The sequence below is a fragment of the Petaurus breviceps genome, unplaced genomic scaffold (assembly GCF_028583685.1).
Source record: "Petaurus breviceps papuanus isolate PSGF00001 unplaced genomic scaffold, PetGlider_PUasm1.0 129, whole genome shotgun sequence".
NCBI lineage: Eukaryota > Metazoa > Chordata > Mammalia > Diprotodontia > Petauridae > Petaurus > Petaurus breviceps.
This window is the reverse complement of record NW_027185665.1, coordinates 253,220-277,291: the sequence shown is the minus strand read 5'-3', so window position 1 is coordinate 277,291 and position 24,072 is coordinate 253,220. Positions and strand designations below refer to the sequence as shown.

The 24,072-nt window shown below is 40.1% G+C and overlaps 1 protein-coding gene across 2 annotated transcripts in view; it reads right to left on the bottom strand.

Annotated features, from left to right (window-relative positions):
- The window catches only part of LOC138173613 (membrane-associated transporter protein-like), a 64,006-nt gene that overhangs the window by 16,671 nt on the left and 23,263 nt on the right, over window positions 1-24,072 (bottom strand). For both annotated transcript variants that reach the window (XR_011171467.1, XM_069103656.1), the window contains exons 3-5: window positions 23,353-23,693; window positions 8,131-8,274; window positions 440-563 (exon numbers count right to left, since the gene is read on the bottom strand). Coding sequence is in view for 1 of the 2 variants with exons in the window: in XM_069103656.1 (XP_068959757.1) it covers window positions 440-563; window positions 8,131-8,274; window positions 23,353-23,693 (609 nt within the window). In the remaining variant the exon portion in view is untranslated. The remainder of the gene's footprint in view (window positions 1-439; window positions 564-8,130; window positions 8,275-23,352; window positions 23,694-24,072) is intronic.

Here is a 24,072-nt window from a genome sequence, read left to right as displayed (position 1 = left end):
CATTTGACTTCTCAGTGCACTAGATAACTCATTAAACTAAAAGTTGCAGGGAAGAGGCTTATCTGCACTGGAAAAAGAAGTTGCCTTATCTAGGACGCTATATCCCTTTAATGATGAAATCTCAGGTCCAGTCCTTAGTCATGGGATGGATGGTTTTCTACATTGGGGAGCACAGAAGGATATAGCAGGAAATGAAAGTAATATTAAAATAAAAGAACTCAATACAACTTATTTTTTTAAAGATATGAGGGGAAAAGATCTTCTAGACAGTACCGAAGTTTTTTTTTTCCTCACCCAGATGACTTAAATATCTCCTGTCAGTCTCCAGAGTTTTAAAAGCAGAAGGCAAAAATACTCCTGAACACATATACCAGGCTGTATTTGCCTTTGGCAGTGTTAAGGGATGGGGAAGGGCAGAGGAAGAGAAGGGTTATCTTACAAGAATACAATGAGGAAGACACTGAATTGATGCACAAGCCCCAGCATCCAACTTCCACTCCTCTTTCATAGATGAGAAAACTGGTAGAATCGTGTGGAGCATAAGGATCCCCGTGGTACACAATCTGAAACAGAGAGTTAATTGAACTGCTGAGGAAAACATGTACATTGTTGTATATGACATCCACCTAGCTAAGAACACTGGAATATCTTATTCGGTAGTTTTTGTTTATCACCCACTGGACATTGGAATGGGGGGGGGGGAAGGTTGTACCATTGGGAAATATATGATGTTGCCTAACTATATCTGGGGAAAAGAAGCTATTCTTGGAGCCTTCATTGTCCTTCCTACCTTGATGGCATCCCCTGTCTAATCTATCCTCTATGTGTGTGTGTGTGTGTGTGTGTTTGTTTGTTGTTATGTTTTTGTTGTTCGTTTATGTGTGTGTGTGTGTGTGTGTGTGTATACAATCTATACCATCAGTAGCTCCATATTGGCTACACCAGTAAATTCAGGTGCCTTTTTCTACCTTTCAAGGAAGATTTATCATAACATGTCCACCCACCTTCCTCTTCATCCTTCTTTCCTTTCATCTCCAATATACACTTTCCACTGTAGCCAGACTGGTATGTGATGAAAGAAACCTTTTCTTTCTACTACTAGAAATTGTCTTTAGTATATTACACCTAAAATGCATCTATGTTGTTATAAATATGAAAGAAGTAATTCTAGACCTCCACAGTATTGGCAAACCATCCCTGGTGAACACATATTTCCCTATTGTATGTCTCAGCTGAGATTGACAATCAGAACATCGCCAAATACATGTATCTCAATGGTTGAGTTTTATAAGGAGCCTTATATAATTTTGACACATAAAAGAGACTTCTTGGAGAAAAACCTGCAAGATGGTGTTTTTCTCAACCAAAATAACTATTTTTGTTTTGTTCTGTTTTTTTTTACAGAGTCAACCAACAATAATTTCAGTATGACCTTGCCTTCTCCACACCTTTCAGTCATTTGTGCAAAGATGTGGTCTACCATGTGAAAGTCTGCCTTGTACTTTAAAAAAGTTTCCAAAAGTTACAGTCCCAAAGGCTGAAGTATCACTTTTTTCTCACTAGGAGGCATTCATCCTACACGTTTCATAGAGTACTCTTCACCTAAACTCACCCTAATCTTGGTGCCCGCAAAGGCCCAGGTTCCATAGACATCTAAATAGAAATAGGATATTCACCAAAATTACTGGAATAGGAAATTTCATCTCTGTTCTTGATCTCCCAGTCTGAATTTGAGAATTTTCTGGCTCTTGTTGGCCAACCTCATTCATAGGTTGACTTTTTTAGTAACCACATGATTTATTAAAATACAGTAAAGTAACTCAAAAAGCTGTAACATAATTAAAAATAAACAGAAACTACCGAGAAGCTTACAAGTAGCCAGAGAAGTTGCTTTGCCTGAATGGCTGGCTTCCTTCCTTTACTCCTCTTCCCAGTTAGTGGATTTGGGTAAAGAAAAAAGAAATAAACTGAAGGTTTGGAACTCACCGAGATCAGATCAACATGCAAGAAGAGAAAAGGAGGTAAAGAAGAAGCATCAGGAGTTGGCACTGTCTCCTATTTGGTCATGATGGGATACCTGTAGAACAGCCACATGTCCCTACCAAAGTGTGTCCATGTGTACCCAGAGCCAGGCATTGTTCCCCCAGAAGGGAGGAACCTGGTCCTAGAGGGCCCCTTTCTCAGCTGCAGTCTAGTCTGGTTCCAGTTGAAATGTGGCATTCTGAGACTTCAGCACTGACAGGGACTGTGGGTACTAAGTGTTCAGTCTCTCGGTAGCCAGGGAGGGAGTTTTCCTGGGCCAAGACTCTGTGCTCTTCCTTCTGGCCAAATGTTCCTTGCCATACATTCCACATGGCCAGAAACAGAGAGGTTTCTGAAACGGGGGGCTTTTGGGGGAGATGGGTTCACAGAAGCTTTTGCCTTTTTACTGTAGCCTAAGCTGGTAACAGTTACTGACAAGCTGAGGTGGATCCTGAAGGGCTGAAGATGGTCACAGCTGGGATCCAGAGGGAGAAAACTAACAGTGAAAGACCAGAGAGATGGAATCAGACATCTGCTGTGAAGAGCCCAGCCATAGGGAAACAGAAGGTAGAGCCCACTTCCAGTGGCTCTTCTCCATCCATCTTCTCTGATTGTTTGTTTGTTGGCTGACCTTGACAAACTCCAAACCCTCCTTCCCTGTCCTTATTCTCTCCCCTAATCTGATGGGTAGAAAGAGGTGTGAAGGAAGGGAGTCAATCAGGCAAAGTAGCTTCTTTACAATGGCTACTGGAAAGGTGCTCAATAGTTTTTGTTTGTTTTTTTTTTTGCTTTGCTATAGCTATAACAACAATAATCATTGATATGACACTTTAAGGTTGGTAGAGCATTTCGTATGTTATCTTACCTGATGCTCCCTACGGTCCTGTGAGATAGTTGTGATTAATATCCTTACTTTACAAATGAGGTAACTGAGGCTAGGAAGTACTGTGACTTGCCCAGAATCCTACAGCCAGTAAGTATGTTCGGCAGGATTTAAATGTAGGTCCTTCTGACTCTCTGTAATATGCCATCAAGTTGCTTTAGCTGCTAGTTGCTTTACTTTAGTGTTTTAGTGGTTCCTAAAAAGTCAGCCACATAAGACTTCTGAAGGAGACTATTCAACAAAAGCATGAGACTTACCAAATTTGAGGTGGGTGCCCAAGAGTAGAGATGAGAGGTTTCCTATTCCAGTGATTCTGGGGAATATTCTCTATTATCTACAACCTCATCTGAATCTACTGGGCAGAGCAGAACGGAGATTAGAAAGCAATATTTCAGGCAAGCCAGAGCTCGTTTGAGCACCACATGATGTTCCTTGGACTGTGTCATACCTTAGAAATCATCCAAACATCTGTGAACTAAGTTTCATGACCTGCTGAACTGGGTGCTTTCTACTAGAACATTTTACTTTACTCCCAAGCCCTGGCCTAGAATACTGTATTGCTCCAGACAGCCCCCTGGTGCCTATGCCAACTATTTTAAAAGTTATACAAGCATCAATAAGAAGAGTTGGAATTCAGGGGGCACACAACACGCGAGGATAGAAGGAATGGATGCAACAGCCAAGGACTTCTAGTATTTTAAAATATATTTTTAAGAGTCATCAGATCATAGTGTGTTGAGCTGGAAGTACCCGAGACATCACCTAGTTCAGCTTCCTTGTTTTACAAATGAGGAAACCGAGGCCTAGAGACTTGCCTACAGAGGAGAAGCATGGAGGTAGTAAGTGGGAGGACTGGATGCAGATTTTCTGTTGTCAGCCTCAGTGCTCTCTTTACCACAGCATACTTTCTCAGGGGCTATAGCCACCACTTACTTTTTGCCTTTTTCTTCCTTGACAACACTCAGTTACAGACTCACTCCAACACCCGTCAGATAACCTGCTGCAGAAAATAGTCCTTGGTTGTTGCAAATGCATTTCATTCAATCCATCTATTCCTTCTACTCTAGCTCATTATATCCCCTCTGAATTCTAGCTCTTCCTACGGCTGCTTTTACAAATTTTTTGTGTTTTATGTATTTTTTTCTGGAGAGGGGGAAGACAAGGCCACTGGGGCCAACTAACTTGCCCAAGATCATACAGCCAGTTAAGTGTCAAGCATCTGAGGCCGGACCCAAACTCAGATCCTCCTAACTCCAGGGACAGTGTTCCATTCACTGCACCACCTAGCTGCCCCTGCTTTTACAAATTTTTAAGTAGCAGACCCAGGCACTACCTCTTTTGAGCAGTATGGGCAGTTGAGTCAATGTCCCAGGCACTGTGCTAAACATTAGAGATACAGAAAGAAGCAAAAGATAGACTGCCCTCAAGGACCTCACAATCTACTTTTTTTTGTTATTTAGAAAATACTTTCTCTTTACTGGTCCTATAGATAATAGAGCAGTCTCTCGTTGGCATCATACTATTTCTTTGTCTTAAATGATATATTAGATTGGTCCCAGAGACTGGAGTATGATTTCCCTCTACCCCACCATGCACTGCTCACTTCCATCAGGGACAACTAACACTGAGACTGTCCCTGCTAGCAGCCATTACCCTTGTGAGTGGCAAGAAAGTTTGTTAAAACCGCCTCTGGGTGCCATTGCTCTTCATCTGAACTCTCCTACACTATAATGTGTCTTGGACAGGCATAGCAAAGTGTGAATCAGATTACATCTAGGAAACTGAACAGCATTTTCAGTGAGTCCAAGATGCTCCTTGACATAAAAGTTCATCTTTTTTTTTAAATTGTTTTACTGGTGATAGTTTATGGCTACAGATAATGGCTACAATTTCTCTGGAATCAAAAGTATAGATGTAAGAAAAGAAATAAGCAATTATTAAGCTTCTATTATATGCCAGGCACTATGCTAAACACTTTACAAAAATTATCTTATTTGGGGTGGCTAGGTGACACAGTGAACAGAGCACTGGCCCTAAAGTCAGGAGGACCTGAGTTCAAATCTGGCCTCTTAAGACACTTAATACTTACTAGTTGTGTGACCTTGGGTAAGTCACTTGACCCCAATTGCCTTGCCTGCCCCCCTTCAAAAAGACAAAAAAAAATATCTCATTTGAACCATTCAACAACCCTGCAAAATAGGTCATATTGTGTCTATTTTACAGTTGAGGAAACCGAAGTAAAAAGAGGTTAAGTGATTTGCTCATGGTCACACAACTAGTAAGCATTTGAGGTCAAATTTGAACTCATGTTTTCCTAACTCTGGACCCTGTGCTCTATCCACTGAATAAGAGAAAATGATGATAATGATGCTAATCAAGACTCGTGATATCACAGACATAACCCATGGCCTGGGTCATGTCATTGATCATAACTTTCATTGCCAGAACTCTGGATTCCTAAACATTAGATTAGCCTTTAGCTTGCCCAAGAAGATAATTTTATCTTTTCTACTTTTTGTCTTCACCCAGAATATCCTCCAGGAAGATCTCTAATTATTTTTATATCTCTTTTCCCACAGATATGGGAAAAAGCACTCCCATATAGGTACTAAAGAAAGTAAGTGTACATGGATAGAAAACGTCCTTTATTTCACTCCAGAGAAAATGAAGAAGACACAAAGGATTAACAGGAGCCCATGAATAGAATAAGAAAACATAAAACATACAAATAGCCCATAAGTTTCCCCTCAGAAAAGGACTTGCCAAAAAAGCACTGCCAATAGGGAAACCCCTTGACATTCTGCTAAGTCCCACTTTCCTATGGAGTGCTACAAATCCTTCCCTGACTCATACAGCTACCCAGTGGTTCAGATCCCCCAGAAGGTAATTTCATACTTTAGGGTAGCTGAATAACCAACACCCTAACATTCCAGAGGGTCTCCTCATTATTGCTCTGGAGAGATTCTTGGAAAAATTTAGCATTACAATGCTACTCTTAAGGCTTTGGTTCCTCCAGAAGGGAAACACACATTGGAGCTCTTAGCAAATCTCTTTTCCACTAGACCTTCACTCTCTAAACAACTCAGTTTAAGAAGGAACTGGAAAGGTCTCCATTTACTATAGAGATTTCTTACTAGATTGTAAGCCCATTGAGGGCACAGACACTTTCATTTCTGTCTTTGTGTCTCCAGTGCTGGGTGGGCCACCTCCAGGTGTTCTGACCTATATCTGGCCACCAGACCCAGATGGCTCTGGAGGAGAAAGTAAGGCTGGTAACTTTGCACTGCCTTTCCTCACTTAAGTCCAATTCACTCCCAAGTCATAGCCTCATCTTCCTGATATCATGGTCCTCTTTGAGAACAAAGGGCAAACCACATAATCCACATAATAGGCAGTTAATATATGCTTGTTGATTGACTGATCCCTCCTCCTCTCCAATATGGCTTTAACCCTTATTGATCCTCTTGCTCCAAAGGACACATGGACAATCCTTTTTCTTTCTCCAAGGAATACTGCTCAGGGACTTTACTTCTCTCTAGAAAGCCAGGTCTTTGATCTCTTGAACTTTGGTGCTACTTATGAGGTCACCTCCTAGGCTGAAGTCAATCTGGAAATCTCCCTTCTCTGGATAGGACATTAGATTCCTAGATAAGGTAGCCTGGGAAATGAAAATTCCCCACCTACAGGCCACATGTTTGGTATATGGGAACATTGTTCATGAATTCCACCTTTCTGGACAGTATACAAGCATGTCTGGTCCTGCAAGAACTCCATGCCTTCCCCACTTTCTGTCATCTCTTAACCTGGGAAAATTCTTTCTTAAGTCACCATTGATTATTCCTGGGGTAATTGGTAAATGATGGAGAAAGAAATACTTTTTCTACCTCTAGTTGTTCTCAAGGAAGAAGACACAAGGGAAAAGCTCAAAAGTAAAAGCAGTCTTATTTGTGTATATAGACATACTTCCTCTGACCAGAGTCCAGCCTATTGGGTCTCCATTTGCCAATCACTTCTATGTGGCCCTAATTTCTGAAAAGCAATCAGGATTTATCTTTTTCCTCTTTTAAAAGACATCAGTGGGCATACCCACATTTATCAAAGAAATTTCAGACTCACAAAGGCACTGGGGTTGTCTCTAGTACTTGGTGAGTTTAGGAAGCATATTTCCCAGATAAGAAAATCTGGGAGCTCAACCACCAAGTTTATAACATGGAGTTGGTGAGGGGTTTTCCCTTGTTGCTATCCCACAAAAGCATAACAAAGACCCTGTGGAGGAGAGAAATAATGATTATTATCATTCAGATTCAGCTGCTTTGCATGTACTAAAATCTGGAAGAGACTGTCCACAGCTGAAACTAACTTGGAAAAACCAAGTGGTAGGGTGAACATCCCTCATAGAGGGCCCAGGCACATTGAGCATGTAGAACGTGATATATTACACAAAGATACTTTGGCCACTTTTCAGGTATTCTCAACCTTCCATGTTCCTGTACTCCTGCCTTCACCCTAATTTTCTAACTTTAGTTCTGAGATAGTAATTGGATAAATACTACCACACTTGGAAGATGGGTAAATCAATTGTCCTCTGACTTAAAACACCATCTTTATGACATTCCTGTTCAAAATACTCTTCCTGGGCCACCACTATGTGTTATCATTCCCCTATTAGAATTTAAGCTCCTCTGGCCCAGAGTCAGGAGGACCTGAGTTTGGTTCTGGCCTCAGACACTTCACACACACACACACACACACACACACACACAAAACAACTAGCCGTGTAACCTTGGGCAAGTTACTTAACCCCAATTGCCCTCCAAAAAGGTAAAAAAAAAAAAATAGAATCCCTTGAGGGCAGGAGCTGCCTTACTAGCTTGTATGTCTTCATCCAACACTTCACACGTGTGTGGAACACCACAAGCCCTTAGTGCATGCTTTTTCATGCATTCATTCTTTCATTCATTCAAGCCCCTTCCTTGGTGCAATTAGGTTCATTTGAACTTTACACCTGACCTTTAATGAGATTTAATATTTGCTCCTTGGATGGATTATTTACAGTAGTGTTGCATGTTGTTCCTGAGTTGTTTGAAACGGTTTCCTCAGCAGATTCCTGGAGGGTAGGAATTATACCTTATTCTAATTTTATATCCCTGATTAAATGTAATATTGTAAGAATTCAGCAATTACTCGCTGACTGATTGGTCTGTGTGAGTAAATGTCAGTGTTACCTGTCCCATGAAGTCCGTAAAGAAGAGCATGTTGGAGAGGAAAGCTGTCCATCCGATGAGGTGACTGACACAGAGATAGCGGTAGTGAGAAGGCATGCTCATAAGAGCCTTCAGCAAAGACTTCATGGCCATCTTGTTCTGTGTCTAGGACAAAACATAAAACAAAGGTATGGCCTTCATAGGATCATAGGATCGTCTGCTTTGAGCTGAAAGGGTCCTTGGGGATTATGTAGACCAACCTTCATTCTACGTATGAGAAAACTGATGCACACGATCACACAGAGAGTATGTGGTAGTACCAGGAGTCAAACCAAGTCATGTGAGCTCAAAGTGAGAATTCATTCCACTGTGCTACACTATGCTTTGGAAATCCTGGTGCTGAAGGCCTGGATGCTGTATATTAGAAGTGCTGGTGCTAACTCTGAGGAGAGGCACTTCTAATTAAGTCGTGATGTCTGTTAAACTTCCCTAGAGAGATATATGGTACAATGGAAATATTATGCTGGGTTTGAGTTGGGAAGACCTGGGTTCAAACCCTATCTGAGACACCAGCTATGTGACCCTGGGCAAGTCACTTAACTTCTTTGGCCCTTAGTTTGCTCATCTGTAAAATAGAAGGGGAGGAGCTAAAAACAAACAAAAAATCTCCCTAGACTAGTGCTGAGCAAGGCTTTACACAAGATGACTAAGGCCCCTTTCCACACACAAGAATATAAGAGACACAGCATAGTGGGTAAAGCACTGAACTCAAGGGAGACCTAGATTGAAATCCCACCTCTGACTTTTACTAGTGATATGACCACGGATCAATTTCTTTACCGATTTGAATCTCAGTTTCCTCATCCTCTTATGTTAAAATTGTGTTTTGCTCTGGTCCCCTTCACCACCCCACCCTGCTTCTCGTTAGTATAATGAGTAGGTTTATTAGTAGTCGGTTTAGAAGGGGTAATAGTAGAGAGTAAGATTGCAGAAAGGAATTTATAAGTCACTTACAGACCATCCTAAAGACCAAAGGAGTATAGTTTACAAATTATGTCATATATCAACCAAAAATAGCAGCTGAATCAGGGGAAGCCATCTAGGTTTTGTGATCAAGATCTTTTGGTCCCACAATATAAAAATTTCATACAAGTTCCAGACATCTGCAGTAAGACCAGCAGAATATCAAATGGTGCTAATAACTCTGAGATGTCATGCATATGTCAACTTTGAAGTCCAACCCAACAAGTATGAGATGATTTGAATGTGTTACTGAAGCTCCAAGGTGGCACAGATAAGCATTAGCGCCTTACCTTCCATATAAAAATGAGACCTCAAACTGTTGCCCTCTGAGCGCTCTTTCATCTGCTGAGGGTCCATGCTGCTCCATTGCTATGGACTCTGATCCACCACTGTGTCATTGATTTATCCCCTTCCCATTCCTCTCCTCTGTCCCTTTCTTGTCTGTCTTCCAACACCACACCAGCCTGACCCCACACCATCTGCCTCTGTAACCCTTTTCTTGGCTTGTCTTTGTGCTTGCCATGCCTGTTCCCTCCCTACACCTTTTTTGCCTTATTAAAGTATGATCGTAGCCTCAGTTCTCCTCTGCCATCATGGTCTTTCCTGGTGAATATACAAAGAAACAGAAATGCCTGCCCCATTTCATAATTTCATAAGTTAGGCAGCAACTTATCTTCAAAATGGAGATAATTAAGTTGGTAGTGCCTACCTTGCAGAGTTATTGTAAGGCTCAAATGAGATAATGTATGAAAAGTACTTTGCAAACATTAAAACCCTATAAAATGTCATCTATTGTTAATATGAATATGTAAGCACAAAAGTGACTGACCCTGTAAGCACATCGAGTATTGCCACTGCTGGAGAAACATACGATTTGGCTAGTTTTTTTAGCCACACGCCCAATTTGTTGATTTGTTCTTTCTCTCTTTTGTTAATGAAAGCATTTTAGATACAAAAACCTTCCCATAAGGACTGCTTTAGTCGAATCCCTTAAGTTTGGGTCGATTGTCTGACTGTTGTAACTTTCTCTAATAGAATTTTTTTTTTTATTATTTGCTCTTTCTATTCTTTGGAATTGTTATTTAGTCTCCAATGAATTTATAACTTTTTCTTCAAAGGACCTTCATTGAACATATTTTCCTTGTCCTGTGATCAGGACAATGTAATATGTTTAATACGTCTGACTTTCTGCATTTTTGGCAAAGTTTTTAATGTCCCAATACATATTTAATTTTTTTAAGGTTCCATGAATGACTGAGAAGCATGTAAACTCCTTTCACAATCAAGGCTGTTCATAAGCACATTCATCGGTTGGTTGTCAATGTGTCTGAACACTGTGTCACACCAACTCTTCCCAACCCTGACTGATGATGATGATAATTATGATAATGTCAAATTGTTGCTCAGTCTTTTTCAGTCATGTCCAACTCTTTGTCACTCCATTTACAATTTTCTTTGCAAAGACACTGGAGTGATTTGCCATTTCCTTCTCTAGCTCATTTTACAGATGAGGAACTAAGACAAACAGGTTGAATAATTTGCCCAGAGTCACACAGCCAGTAAGTGTCTAGGGCTAGATTTGAACTCAGGAAGATGAGTCTCCCTGACTTCATGCCCTGCACTATATCCACTGTACTCCCTAGGTGCCTGATGATATCAATAAGTAATATTTATATATCAGTACTTAAAGTTTATGAAGAATTTTCCATGTATTATCTCACCTGATCCTCACAACACCACTGTGAGGTTGGTAGTGCATTACTGTAATCTCTATGTATACATGAGGGAAATAATTCTCAGACATTTTCAGCAACATCCCTATTCACATAACTAGTCATTCACATTGATGTCACTCCCATCAATAGGCATAGTTATAATTCTTTAATTTCTAGACTCTAAGAGCCAGATTGTAGCTTGCTCTGCTGGGTCCTTCCTGCCAGACCTTTGTCATTCAAAGGAAGGTCCCGACACAGTATGTTAAAGGTTATAATTATCTTCCTGGAGATTATCAAAATGTTCCACAAATTAACACATTTGTATTTATAAGCCCCAGGATAAATCCCTGTTCAGAGGAGAGGGAGAAAGGAAGATAGAGAAAATAACAATCAATTATAAAATGTTAGAGCTGGAAACTCAGAAATTATCTTAGTGCATTTTATAGAAGAGAAAACTGAATTTCAAAGAGGCTCTCAGATTGAGGAAGAACAGCCTGGGAACCAGGCTCCCAAATAATCCTTCCCTATCCATGCACTCCCTTCATTCAGCTTGCATCCTGAGTTTACTTGGAGCAGACCACAATGCTAGTAGACGCTAAGGGGAGATACAAGATTTGGATGAGATACTTTCTGCCCTCATTGAATTAATAGTATAGTAGGGGGAGATGATACATACATAGGTGTCTATATATCCCACTCCATCAGAGCTGATGTGAGTGTGTGTGTATCTGTGGTATGCACTTGATTAAGGTCTCCTAATGATTTATGTGGTTTTGAATGAATTAGCTTCCACTGGTACAGTGTCATTGTTGCTGTTATTGTTCAGCCATTTCTACTGGTCAAGAACAACAACTAAAGATATCATTTCTAGAAAGAATAAAGAACAAGGGGGAATTTGTAGGAATCTGTATTTGTGGGGATGTTTTTATTTCTGCCTCAACCAAGGTCCTGACTGATCTCTATGTACACAAGGAAAGCTGGTCTTCCTTACAGAAGAAGAGGTGAAGAAGCTCATGAAATGCCTCTCCACATTCCAGATTATCAGAGAAGATGAGGATGGGTCTTCCTACCCTGTCTAGGCTGGAGTGCAGCAATTACTCATGGGCCCAGTTTTACTGATGATGGGCATGGAAACTTTTTTTTTTTAGATGCTTTATTAACTTCTGATTTACATCATTCATTTCCTCCAAATTTTGAGTTTACAAATTTTCTCCCCGTTTTTCCCCACCCCCCCCCAAAATATCAGTCCCACAGGATATCCCCTCCTCCAGTCTGCTCTCTCCCATATTTTCTCCCATACCCCTTTAGACTTTTCCAGTGGATCTCTATGCCCCAGTGCCTGTATATCTTATTTCCCAATTACATGTAAAATAGTATTAATAATAGTATACATATATATTTTTTTAAACATTTGATTTTAAAACTTTGAATTACAGATTCCTCCCCTTCCTCCCTTGTCACCCACCCTTACTGGGAAGATAAGCAGCTCAGTATAGGATGTACATGTGTAGCTAATGCAAAACAATAACATAGTAGATATATTGTAAAAGACTGACTATATTTCCCTCCCTCCTATCCCACCTCCCACTTGTTCTATTCCCTACTTTGATCCCGTCCCTTTTCAAAAGTGGGTGCTTCCAACTTCCCTCCCCACCAACCTGACCTCCTTTCCATCATCCACCCTCTTATTCCCTTCCCCCCTACTCTCCTGTAGGGTGAGATACTCTATTTAGGGTGTATTTCATTCCCTCCTCAAGACAGATTCAATGGGAATAAGTTTGACACATTCCCTCTTGCCTTCCTATTCTTCCCCTCCATTGTAACCATTTCCCCTTGCCTCTTCTGTATGAGATAGTTTACACCATTCTGTCTCTCCCCATCTCCTCTCATTATATTCCTCTCTCACCTCTTAATTTCACCTTTTAAGTATCATCCCTTCCTGTGAAATTGGTCCTGTGCCCTCTATGTATACATATGTATACATAGATAGAGTATGTAAACATATATACACACATTCACATATGTATTCATATGCCCATATACCCTCATATATATATATATATATATATATTTCCTTAAATTACTGAGAAAAGTTTCATAAGTTATAATTATTGTTTTTCCATGTAGGAATGTTAATAGTTCAGTTTTGATAAGTTCCTTGTGATTTCTTTTCCCTGTTTACCTTCTCATGCTTCTCTTGCTTCTTGTATCTGAATGTCAAATTTTCTGTTCATCTCCGGTTTTTTCAGCAAGAATGCTTGAAAGTTCTCTATTCCACTAAATGACCATATTTTCCCCTGAAACATGATACTCAGTTTTGCTAGGTAGGTGACTCTTGGTTTTAATCCCAGCTCCTTTGCCCTCCGGAATATCATATTCCAAGCCCTTCGATCCCTCAGTGTAGAAGCTGCTAGATCCTGGGTTATCCTGATTGTGTTTCCACAATATTCAAATTGTTTCTTCCTGGCTGCTTGTAATATTCTCTCCTTAATCTGGGAATTCCGGAACCTGGCTATAATATTCCTAGGAGGTTTCTTTTGGCGATCTTTTTTCAGGAGGTGATCAGTGGATTCTTTCAACCTCTATTTTGCCCTCTGATTCTTTAGATGTTTTAACATCAGGGCAGTTTTCTTTGAGAACTTCCTGGAGGATGCTTTCTAGGTTCTTACTTTGGTCATGGCTTTCAGGTAGTCCAATAATTTTTAAATGATCTCTCCTGGATCTATTTTCCTGGTCAGTGGTTTTTCCCATGAGATATTTCACATTGCCTTCTATTGTTTCATTTGTTTGGATCTGTTTAACAGCATCTTGATTTCTCATAAAGTCATTAGCTTCCATTTGTTCCAGTCTAATTCTGAAGCCATGATTCTTCTCATTGAGCTTTTGAGATTCTTTTTCCATCTGGCAAATTTGACTTTTTAAGGCATTCTTCTCCTCATTGCCTTTTTGAGCCTCTTTTGTCATTTGAGTTAGTCTATTTTTTAAGGTGTTATTTTCCTCAGTCAGGCTGTTGACTCTTATTTTGTAATTTTCTTGCATCGTTCTCATTTCTCTTCCCAATTTTTCCTCCACTTCTCTTATCTGCTTCTTAAGGTCCTCTATGGCCTGTAACCCGCTCATATTTTCCTTTGAAGCTTTTGGTGCAGGAGTTCTGACTTCACTGTCTTCCTCCTGTTCCATGCTTTGCTCCTTTTTGTCCCTGCCTGGTCATGTCACCCCTCAGTCACTTGACCCCTGGGCTTTTTGCTACAGTAGGACTCTGCCACCAAACAAGTGAGCTTTCATCCCAAACGCTGGGGTTTTCTCAATTGCTGGAGGTATTAGATGGGTACCCTCTCTGAGGTCTCCACACGCTCTGGCAAGCTGAACATACACCCCAGAATCTCCACCCTAGACTGCAATCCAGTTCCAATCAAGTTAAAGCAAGAGAGATTACCCCTCAGACTGGTGCTTGGTCCCCCTACACTCTGCAGGCCAGGAGCCGAAGCCACCACGTGGCACTGGCTGGCTGTGCTGGTGCCTCAGCGGCTTCTCGCCCTGGGGGCAAAAGCCATGCACTCCCACTTACTGGTCCCAAAGTCCAGACCGCACTGACCTCTCACTTTGTCCTTCGCATCTATGTGTTGATAAATCTGGAAATGGCCACAGCTGCTGCTGATCTGGAGTCCCTCTGGCTGGTCAGGCCCTAAAGCCTCTGCGTGGGGCTGGGCTTGGCTCCCAGAGCGCTGTGCTGACCAATTCTTGCAGGCCTACTGGGCTGTCCTCAGTGGGAGGTTAGCTTCTCTGTGTCATTTTGTGAGTTCTGCAGCTCCAAAATTTGTTTAGAGTCCTCTTTTTACATGGATTGGGGAAGGTAGAAGCAGGAGCTGTGGGGAGGTCCTGCTTCTACTCTGCCATCTTGGCTCTGCCCCTCAGTCATGGAAGCTTTGACCTGGTCTGTTTCTAATCATCCAGCTTGCTCTCCTTAGGTAGTCTGGTTCCCCACACATACCCCATATTAGGGCGGAGGTGTGGGAGGAGTGACCATATTCGTGCCAGACTTAGCACAAACACCTGATTGAACATCTGTAGTCCTACTGTAACTCAGACGACAAGTTCAAGTGATCCTCCAGCCTCAGCTTTCCCTATAGGCTGGAATTATTTTGTTGTTGTTCAGTTATTTCAGTCATGTCTGACTCTGTGTGATCCCATTTGGGGTTTTCTTGGAAAAGATACTAGAGTAGTGTGCCTTTTCCCTCTCCAGCTCATTTTACAGATTAGAAAATTGAGGCAAACAGAGCTAAGTGACTTGCCCAGGGTCACAGAGCTAGTAAGTGTCTGAGGCTACATTTGAACTCAAGAAGATGAGTCCTGACTTCAGGCCTGGCACTCTATCTACCATGGCACCTAGCTGCCCTTAGGGAATGATTATTTTTTATTCACAGGTTACTAAATTTAGAGATAAGGTAGATATAGTTTATTCAGATGTTATCAAAGTACTTGGTAAGGTTTTTTTTTCTTTTTAGCTTTGTGGAAAAGATGGGGAAATATGTGCTAGACAATGGCACCATTATAATTAGACAAATGAAGATTTAAATAAATGACCAGAAACAAGGAGTGGCCATCTAGAGTTCTGTTAGTAGGAAGGAGAGCCCCAGGAATCCAGGCTTGAGTCTACACTGTTTAACATTTTTAGCATTAACTTGGATAAAGTCATGGATGACATGTTTATCAGATTTGTAGATGATGCAAAGTAGAGACCAAAAGTTAACACACAGGTGACAGAAAGGATTCAAAATGATTCTGAAAGGCTAGAACATTGGATCGAAAAATTAAGATGAAATTCAATGGGAACAAATAAGAAGACTATCATTTCAGGGATACTTTAAGAGTTGAAAAGCATGTTATCCCATTTTATCCTCATAACCCTATGAGGTAGGTGCTATTATTATCACCATTTTACAGATGAGGAAACTGAGGCTGAGAGAAGTTAATTGACTTGCCCAGGTTCACGGAGTTTGTACATGCCCAAGGTAGGAATTGAACTCATGTTTTCTTGGTTTTAAGTTTAGTGCTATGCCACGTATGTATCAAGTTTTACGTTTAAGCTTGGAAAAACGTCACTAGTATAATATGGAAGAGGTATGGTTGCACAGTAGTTTATCCAAAAAAGATCTCCAGGCTGGGGGGTGGGGGGATAGGGGGGGAAGGGAGGTGGGAAGATGGCATTAATGGTTAATGACCTTCCATTTCAATATGAGACAACATAGCAAGCATCAAAACTAATGCAGTCAGAGAATCCTCTAGGAATAAAGAGATTGTCTGTACTCCGCTAGAGGCACAATAGATACAATGCAGGTTCAGGAGTCAGAAAGATTCCTCAACTGAGTTCAAAACTGACCTCCGACATTACCATCTATGTAACCTTAGGCAAGTCACTTAACCCTAATTGCCTCAGTTTCATCATCTGTAAAATGAACTGGAGAAGGAAATAGCAAACCACTCTAGTATCTTTGTCAAGAAACCCCCAAATGGAATCACACAGAGTCAAACAGGACTGAACAATAAGACTCTGCCCCGCTCACAACACATCTGGGCCACCATGTTCAGTTCTGGCCACAATAATTTAGGACAGACATTGAAGAGCATCCAGGGTAATGAAGGGCCTTGGCTTCTTGCCACTTGTGACTTGGTTGAAGGACCTGGGCACATTTACTCTGGTAGGAGAAAGCTTAAACTAAAGTGGGTGGCATGAGAAAGAGCATTTGACTTAAAATCAGCAGACCTGAGTTCACATACTAGCTTTCTGATATCTCCTGCCTTAAATTACCTCTAAGGTCCCTTCCAGCCCTACACCTACAATCTTACGGCCCTGGGATAATTACCAAAGCTGGTCCCAGCAAGGCCTACACATAATGCAGTCCTTTCAGGCCCTATCTCTAGTGGTACCAGCAATGACACTGCATTTATTACAGCAGCATATCTTGCAATTCATTCTCTTTGCTAATTCTGCACACCCTTCCCCTCCTCCAGCCCATACCTTTATTTTCGATTAGTGAGGTTTTGCTTTTTCCTGATTGTATTTGCTCCTGAGCTATATATTTCCCAGTGGTATCCCTGATCTTTTCTCTCTGATCTTCTCTTAATTTAACAGCATTTTTCCTTTGTTTCTTTGGTCTCTATTTCTGAAAAAAAAGTTAATTAATATATGAAGAATGAGTCACATAATTGTTTCATCACAAAAATCGCCAGTATGCTAGGCCAGTGATAGTTCTTTCTGTGTTTATTGTGACAGGCCCCGGGGATAACATAGGGACCACAAATCCTTATAAACACCAAGCATTAAGCTTTATTTAGCTCCAACAAAATGTACATCTTGGTACTGTATAATTTTAAAAACAGCAAATATACCTTCTGTAGGCTGAATTTAAAAAAAAAAATGTCTATTTTTCAGATGTGTAGGCAGCTAGATCGCTCAGTGGATAGAGCACTGGGCCTAAAGTCAGGCACATCTGAGTTCAAATGTGGCCTCAGACACTTACAAGCTGTGTGACCCCAAGGCAAGTCATTCAAGGCAAGTCCACCAGAGAAGGAAATGGCAAACCACTCCAGAATCTTTGCCAAGAAAACCAAGAGCTGGACAGGACTGAATGACTAAATATAGCAACAACAACAATTTTCAAATGTATATAGATGCCACTGTGATTCATAAAGTACAGTATATCCAGCTCTAGTCTCTCTTCTAAGCTTTGGTCCTGAATTACCAAGTGTCTGCTAGAAATCACCACCTGGGTGTCCCCAGGGCATCTCAAACTCAATGTATGCACAAAAAGATATCCAATGTATCTAGTCAGACCAAGTCCATCCTACTTCCAAACTTGCTAGTTCTTGTAGACGAAGGCTCACTATCTCAGTCATGACCCTATCTTCTCTCTCCTTTATTTACATCATGTATCTGATCCTTTGCCATTTCCTCTGCCAGCATATCTTTTTGCCTATATACACAGCCACTACCCTAGTCAGGGCACCCATCACCTCTCAACTGGACACTCCTAATTGGTCTCTGCTTCCAGGTTCTCTCCTCCCCAATCCATCCTCTACACATCTGTCCAAATACTTTTCCTAAAGCAAACAGGTCTAATCATCTCACATTCCTTCTCAAGAATCTTCAGTAGTTCACTATTGCTTCTATAATCAAATATGAAATCTTCAGCATAGCATCAAAGGCCCTTCATGATCTGGCTCCAGCTTCTTTTATCAGATTTATTTCCCAATACTACTCTTAGTATTTTCCATGTTCCAACCAAATTGACTGCCTTTGTATTTCCTAATAACAGAATGCTACTTCCTACTCCCCCCCCCTTATTTTTGTTCAGTCTGTCCTATATGTCTAGAATGTACTTCTTCCTTACCTCTACCTATCATTCAATCAATCAAGTCACAAGCATTTACTTAGTACCTACTATTATGTTTCAGGGTCAGATAAGTGGCTCAGTGGATAAAGTTGAGGACCTGAAGTCAAGAAGATTCATCTTCTGGATTACAGATGTGGCCTCAGATACTCACTAGCTGTGTGACCCTGGACAAGTCATTCATCCCTGTTGCCTCAGTTTCCCCATCTGTAAAATGAACTGGAGAAGGAAATGGCAAACCAGTCTAGTATCTTTATCATGAAAATCCCAGATGAGGTAAACAAGGAGAACACAGACACACACACCCTGCTATTTGATAAGAGCAAACTGGTAATAAACAAGTAGAGGGTATGAGTATAAAATACACAAAATGACAATTTAAAAAAATCTTATTAAGGGCTACAAAGGGACTGCAATGGAAGAAAGGTAATGGATGAAGTGGAAAAGGGTAAATTATGCCACACCTAGAGGCATAAAAACTGTATAGCAGAGGAAAATCAGTTCTAATTGCATTAATAAATAAAACCAAGAGCTGGTTTTATGAAAAAATCAACAAAATTGATAGACCCTTAGTCAATATGATAAAAAAAGAAAGAAGAAAACCAAATTATCAATATCAAAAATGAAAAGGGTGAATCTACCTCCAATGAAGAAGAAATCAAAACAATAATTAGGAATTATTTTTCCCAATTGTATGCACATAAATTTGACAATCTTAGGGAAATGGATGAATATTTACAAACATACAAGTTGCCCAGATTAACTGAAGAGGAAGTAAATTACTTAAATAATCCCATCTCAGAAAAAGAAATTGAACAAGCCATCAGTCAACTCCCTAGGAAAAAATCTCCAGGGCCAGAAAGATTCACTAGTGAATTCTATCAAACATTTAAAGAACAACTGATTCCAATACTCTACAAACTATTTGGGAAAATTAATGAAGAAGGAGTCCTACAAAATTCTTTTTATGACACAAATATGGTACTGATACCTAAATCAGGAAGAGATAAAACAGAGAAAGAAAATTATAGACCAATCTCCCTCATGAATATAGATGCAAAAATTCTAAGTAAAATACTAGCAAAAAGATGACAGCAACTTATCTAAAGAATAATACACTTTGATCAGGTAGGATTTATTCCAGGAATGCAAGGATGGTTTAATATTAGGAAAATCATCAGTATAATTGATCATATCAACAATAAAACTAGCAGAAACCACATGATCATCTCAATAGATGCAGAAAGGGCTTTTGACAAAATACAACATCCATTCCTATTAAAAACATTAGAAAGTATAGGAATAAATGAAGCCTTCCTTAAAATAATAGGCAGCATCTATTTAAAGCCATCAGCAAGTATTATATGTAATGGGGAGAAGCTAGAAGCATTTCCAATAAGATCAGGGGTGAAACAAGGGTGTCCAATATCACCCCTCTTATTCAATCTGGTACTAGAAATGTTAGCAGTAGGCATTAGAGAAAAAAAAGAAATCAAAGGAATCTAATTAGGCAAGGAAGAGCAAGTTATCACTCTTCGTAGGTGATATAATGATATACTTAGAGAATCCTAGAGAATCAAGTAAAAAACTACTTGAGACAATAAATAAATTTGGCAAAGTTGCAGGACATAAAATAAACCCACATAAATCCTTGGCATTCCTATATATTTCCAATGAAATTCAACAGCAAGAGATAGAAAGAGAAATCCCATTTAAAGTTACTGTAGACATTATAAAAATATTTGGGAATCTACCTGCCAAAACAAACCCAGGACCTATATGACCATAATTACAAAACACTTTTCACACAAATAAAGTCAGATCTAACTAATTGGAAAAATATCAATTGCTCATGGCTTGGTCGAGCTAATATAATAAAAATGACAATTTTACCTAAATTAAATTATATATTTAGTGCCACACCAATTAATTTACCAAAAAACTACTTTATAGAGCTAGAAAAAATAGTAACAAAATTCATTTGGAAGAATAAACAGTCCAGAATATCAAGGGAATTAATGTAAAGAAATGCTAGGGGAGGTGGATTAGCTATACCAGATTTCAATCTGTATTATAAAGCAGCAGTCATCAAAACTACTTGGTACTGGCTGAGGAATAGAGGAGTATAGCAGCAAGCACTCCAAGCATCCTCAGGGTTTGCTGCCAACACAGGATCTTGGATCTGCTTTGTTAAAGGAAAGCAACTCAAAATAGGTTAACAAGCTTACTTTAATCAGTCAGACATATATCGTTTACCTTGTTCAGGGGAAAAGGTCAGCACCCCGAACTTCAAAGTACACAGACAGAATTATCAAGACAGAAACAGATCAAGTAGACAGATTTCCAAACTGTCCAACCATTACATCCATACCAAATCAACATCTGGGTTTTTCAAAGCTGGGGAGGGGTGGGGGGTTGGGGGGCTCTGGACAACAGCTTCCCAGAATCCATATCAAATTACAGAACACTTCTCAAAGTGAGCCCCCAAAACAAAGCTACACATCAGGGCTTATATAGCCTTCTCCTGGCTCAGAGAATGTAACAACCTTATTGACTCACTGGCCAATCAAGAAGTATCTACTGAAAAACAAGCCTCCCACCCCAGGCTCCAGGTGCACTTTAGCCTAGGGGCAGGGAAGATCTTCAAAATTTACATTCCCATTACAAGGAGTGGATCAATGGAAGAGATTACACACATGAGATTCAGAAGTCAATGACTATAGTAATCTATTATTTGATAAACCCCCAGACCCTGGTTTTTTGGGATAAGAACTCACTATTTGACAAAAACTGCTTGGAAAACTGGAATATAGTATGGCAGAAACTGGGCATAGACCATTATCTAACACCATATACCAAAATAAAGTCTAAATGGGTGCATGATCTAGGTATAAAGGTTGATACTGTAAGCAGTCTCCTAAAACAAGGAATAGTTTATCTATCAGACTTGTGGAGAGGGAAAGACTTTATGACTAAACAAGAATTAGAGAACATTATAAAATGTAAAATGGATAATTTTGACTACATGAAATTGAAAAGCTTCTGTACAAACAAAGCCAAAGTAACCAAGACTAAGAGGAAGCTGGGAAATTGGGAAAGAATCTTTACAACCTATGTCTCTGACAAAGGACTCATTTCTAAAATACACAAAGAATTGAGTCAAATTTATAAGAATACAAGTCATTCCCCAATTGATAAATGGTCAAAGGATATGAACAGGCAGTTTTCAGAGAAAGAAATTAAAGATATCTATAAGCACATGAAGAAATGCTCTAATTCACTATTGATTACAGAAATGCAAATCAAAACAACTCTGAGGTTTTTCTCATCTCACCAGTCAGATTGGGTAAGATGACAAAACAGGAAAATGACAAATGTTGGAGAGGATGTGGGCAAATTGGAACACTAATGCATTGCTGGTGGAGTTGTGAACTGATCCAGCCTTTCTGGAGAGCAATCTGGAATTATGCCCAAAGGGCTATAAATACTTTCATACCCTTTGATCCAGCAATACCACTCCTAGGATTATATCCCAAAGAGATCATAGAAATGGGATAAAGACCCTATGTACAAAAATGTTTATAGCAGCTCTTTTTGTGGTAGTAAAGAATTGGAAATTAAGGGGATGCCCGTCAATTGGGGAATGGCTGAACAAGTTGTGGTATATGCATGTTATGGAATGCTATTGTGCTATAAGAAACGAGGAGCAGACAGTCTTCATATTTACCTGCAGAGGTTTATACAAACTGATGCTGAGTGAGAAGAGTAGAACCAGGAGAAATTTGTACACAATTACAGACACAACATATGTGTGATGACCAACTGTGATAGACTGGACTCTTCTCAGCAATGCAATGATATAAGTCAATCCCAAAAGACTCATGATGGAGAGAAATATGTGCATCCAGAGAAAGAACTAAGTTTATATCCAGGTGGAAGCAAAATACCTGATCTTTTTCCTTCTCTTATTTGGTTTTATGTCCTCTTTACCATTTTTCATTCCAGCTGGTACAATCCATCCTTATAACCTGACTAATGTATAATGTGAAAGTATTTACAGATCCTATACTTGACTATATGCTGCCACGGGGGGGGGGGGGGTGGGGGAGGGAGGGGGAAAAAATGTGAAACTCAAGGAATTGTGGAATTGAATCCTGTAAACTAAAAGGAAACAAACAAATTAATTTTAAAAAAAGCACTGGAGATAGTGGGGTTGGGAAAGTGAATGAACAAACTGTAACAAATGGATGTAATGGAATATTATTGTGCCAAAAGAAATTGATATTACAGATTCAGTGAAACTTGGTAAAATAAGTAGATACATAGATAGATAAGAAAAAGAAAGAAAGGAAGGAAGGAAGGAAGGAAGGAAGGAAGGAAGGAAGGAAGGAAGTTAATGCTGTAATACAAGCAAAAGGTGACAAGGGCTTGAACAAAGGATAGCTCCTTAGTTGTCTTCAAGCTACAAATCAGGTTCTGTCTCTTCCATTAAAACATTTCTTGATCCCTAGTTGTCAGGATTGGTTCCCTCTTCAATCTATCTTGTATTTACTTATAGATCCTTAAATCCAAATAGATCCAAATCACTGGACCTGGAGTCATAAAACATGAGTTCAAAGCTGGTCTCAAACATGTACTAGCTCTGTGATCCTGAGCAAGTCTCTGTAATCTCTATCTGCCTCAGTTTCTTCAACTGTAAAATGGGGATAATGACAGCACCTACCTCCCAGGGTTGTTGGGAGGATCAAATGAGGCACTCATCTCCCCTCTCTTCTAAGCCATGCAGTCTTCTCCCTAATCTCGTCGTTGTATTATCACCTCCACTGTTGCCCCAAAATCAGAACTTTGTATGAGTGTTAGAGCAGGAAAGACATATGATGGCCAAAGGAAAAACCTACAGTTGAGAAATTGCCATTACTTTCATTTAGTTGGGGAATTTTTAATCTTGCAGCCAGGAAAGGAATAGGATCGCCGGCTGATCAATTTCATGCCAAAGAACAAGAAGTTGTAAGTTCCCATTTGACTTTTTACATATAGAGAGGAAAGTCAAAAGGCCAGAGAGAAGCAAGAACAGTTTTTTAAAAAAATGAAACAAAAGAGGACATCATCCTTACCGGTTCCTTGGTATTTTCCTTGCCTTCTCCCAGTTTTGCTGTGGCTAGATCAGTCTGCTCTGTTTTCATATGAACATTTTTTGCTCTGTCCAGAGAACCGTAGTCACAGCCTCCATTCTGCATCAGCAGAGGGTCCCTCTGGCTGTGCTGTGGCATGCCATCTTCTTGGTTATCACAGAGAGGGGCTTCAGGGATGCTGCACAAGTGTATGATGAGGCAGGTGGTCAACACCAGTGACGAGAAGAAGAACATGACCTGAAATTCTGTGCCCAGCAATCTTCCCAGTTCCAAATGTCCCCAGTCTATAGCACCCAAAAGGTAACCAAAAGCACCTCCAAAACCTGGGGAAGAAAAAGAAGAAATATCATTATGATATTAACAGTACATCTCTATTCACTCTTCATTGTGTCTTATTCATGCTGTTGCAGTTTAAACCCAGGGACGCCAAAAAGCTCTTGAGGTGGGAGCTTTGCCCACCCAAAACTGTTACGGTTTCATGATGTGCTGTGGTGGAACCTCTCAAAGAATTCAGAGTCAGACGACCTCCAATCCAAGTATAGGCATTTGTGGAGACTGACGCCTCTCATGGAGTGGGCTAAGTTCCAAGAGGAACCAGTAACTTTAGAGAAAGCAAGATGGATTTTTGTAGGGTAAAGATGCAATTACACAACAGAAATTTACATAGAATAAAGGAATATCATTAATATTAAAAAGGCAGGA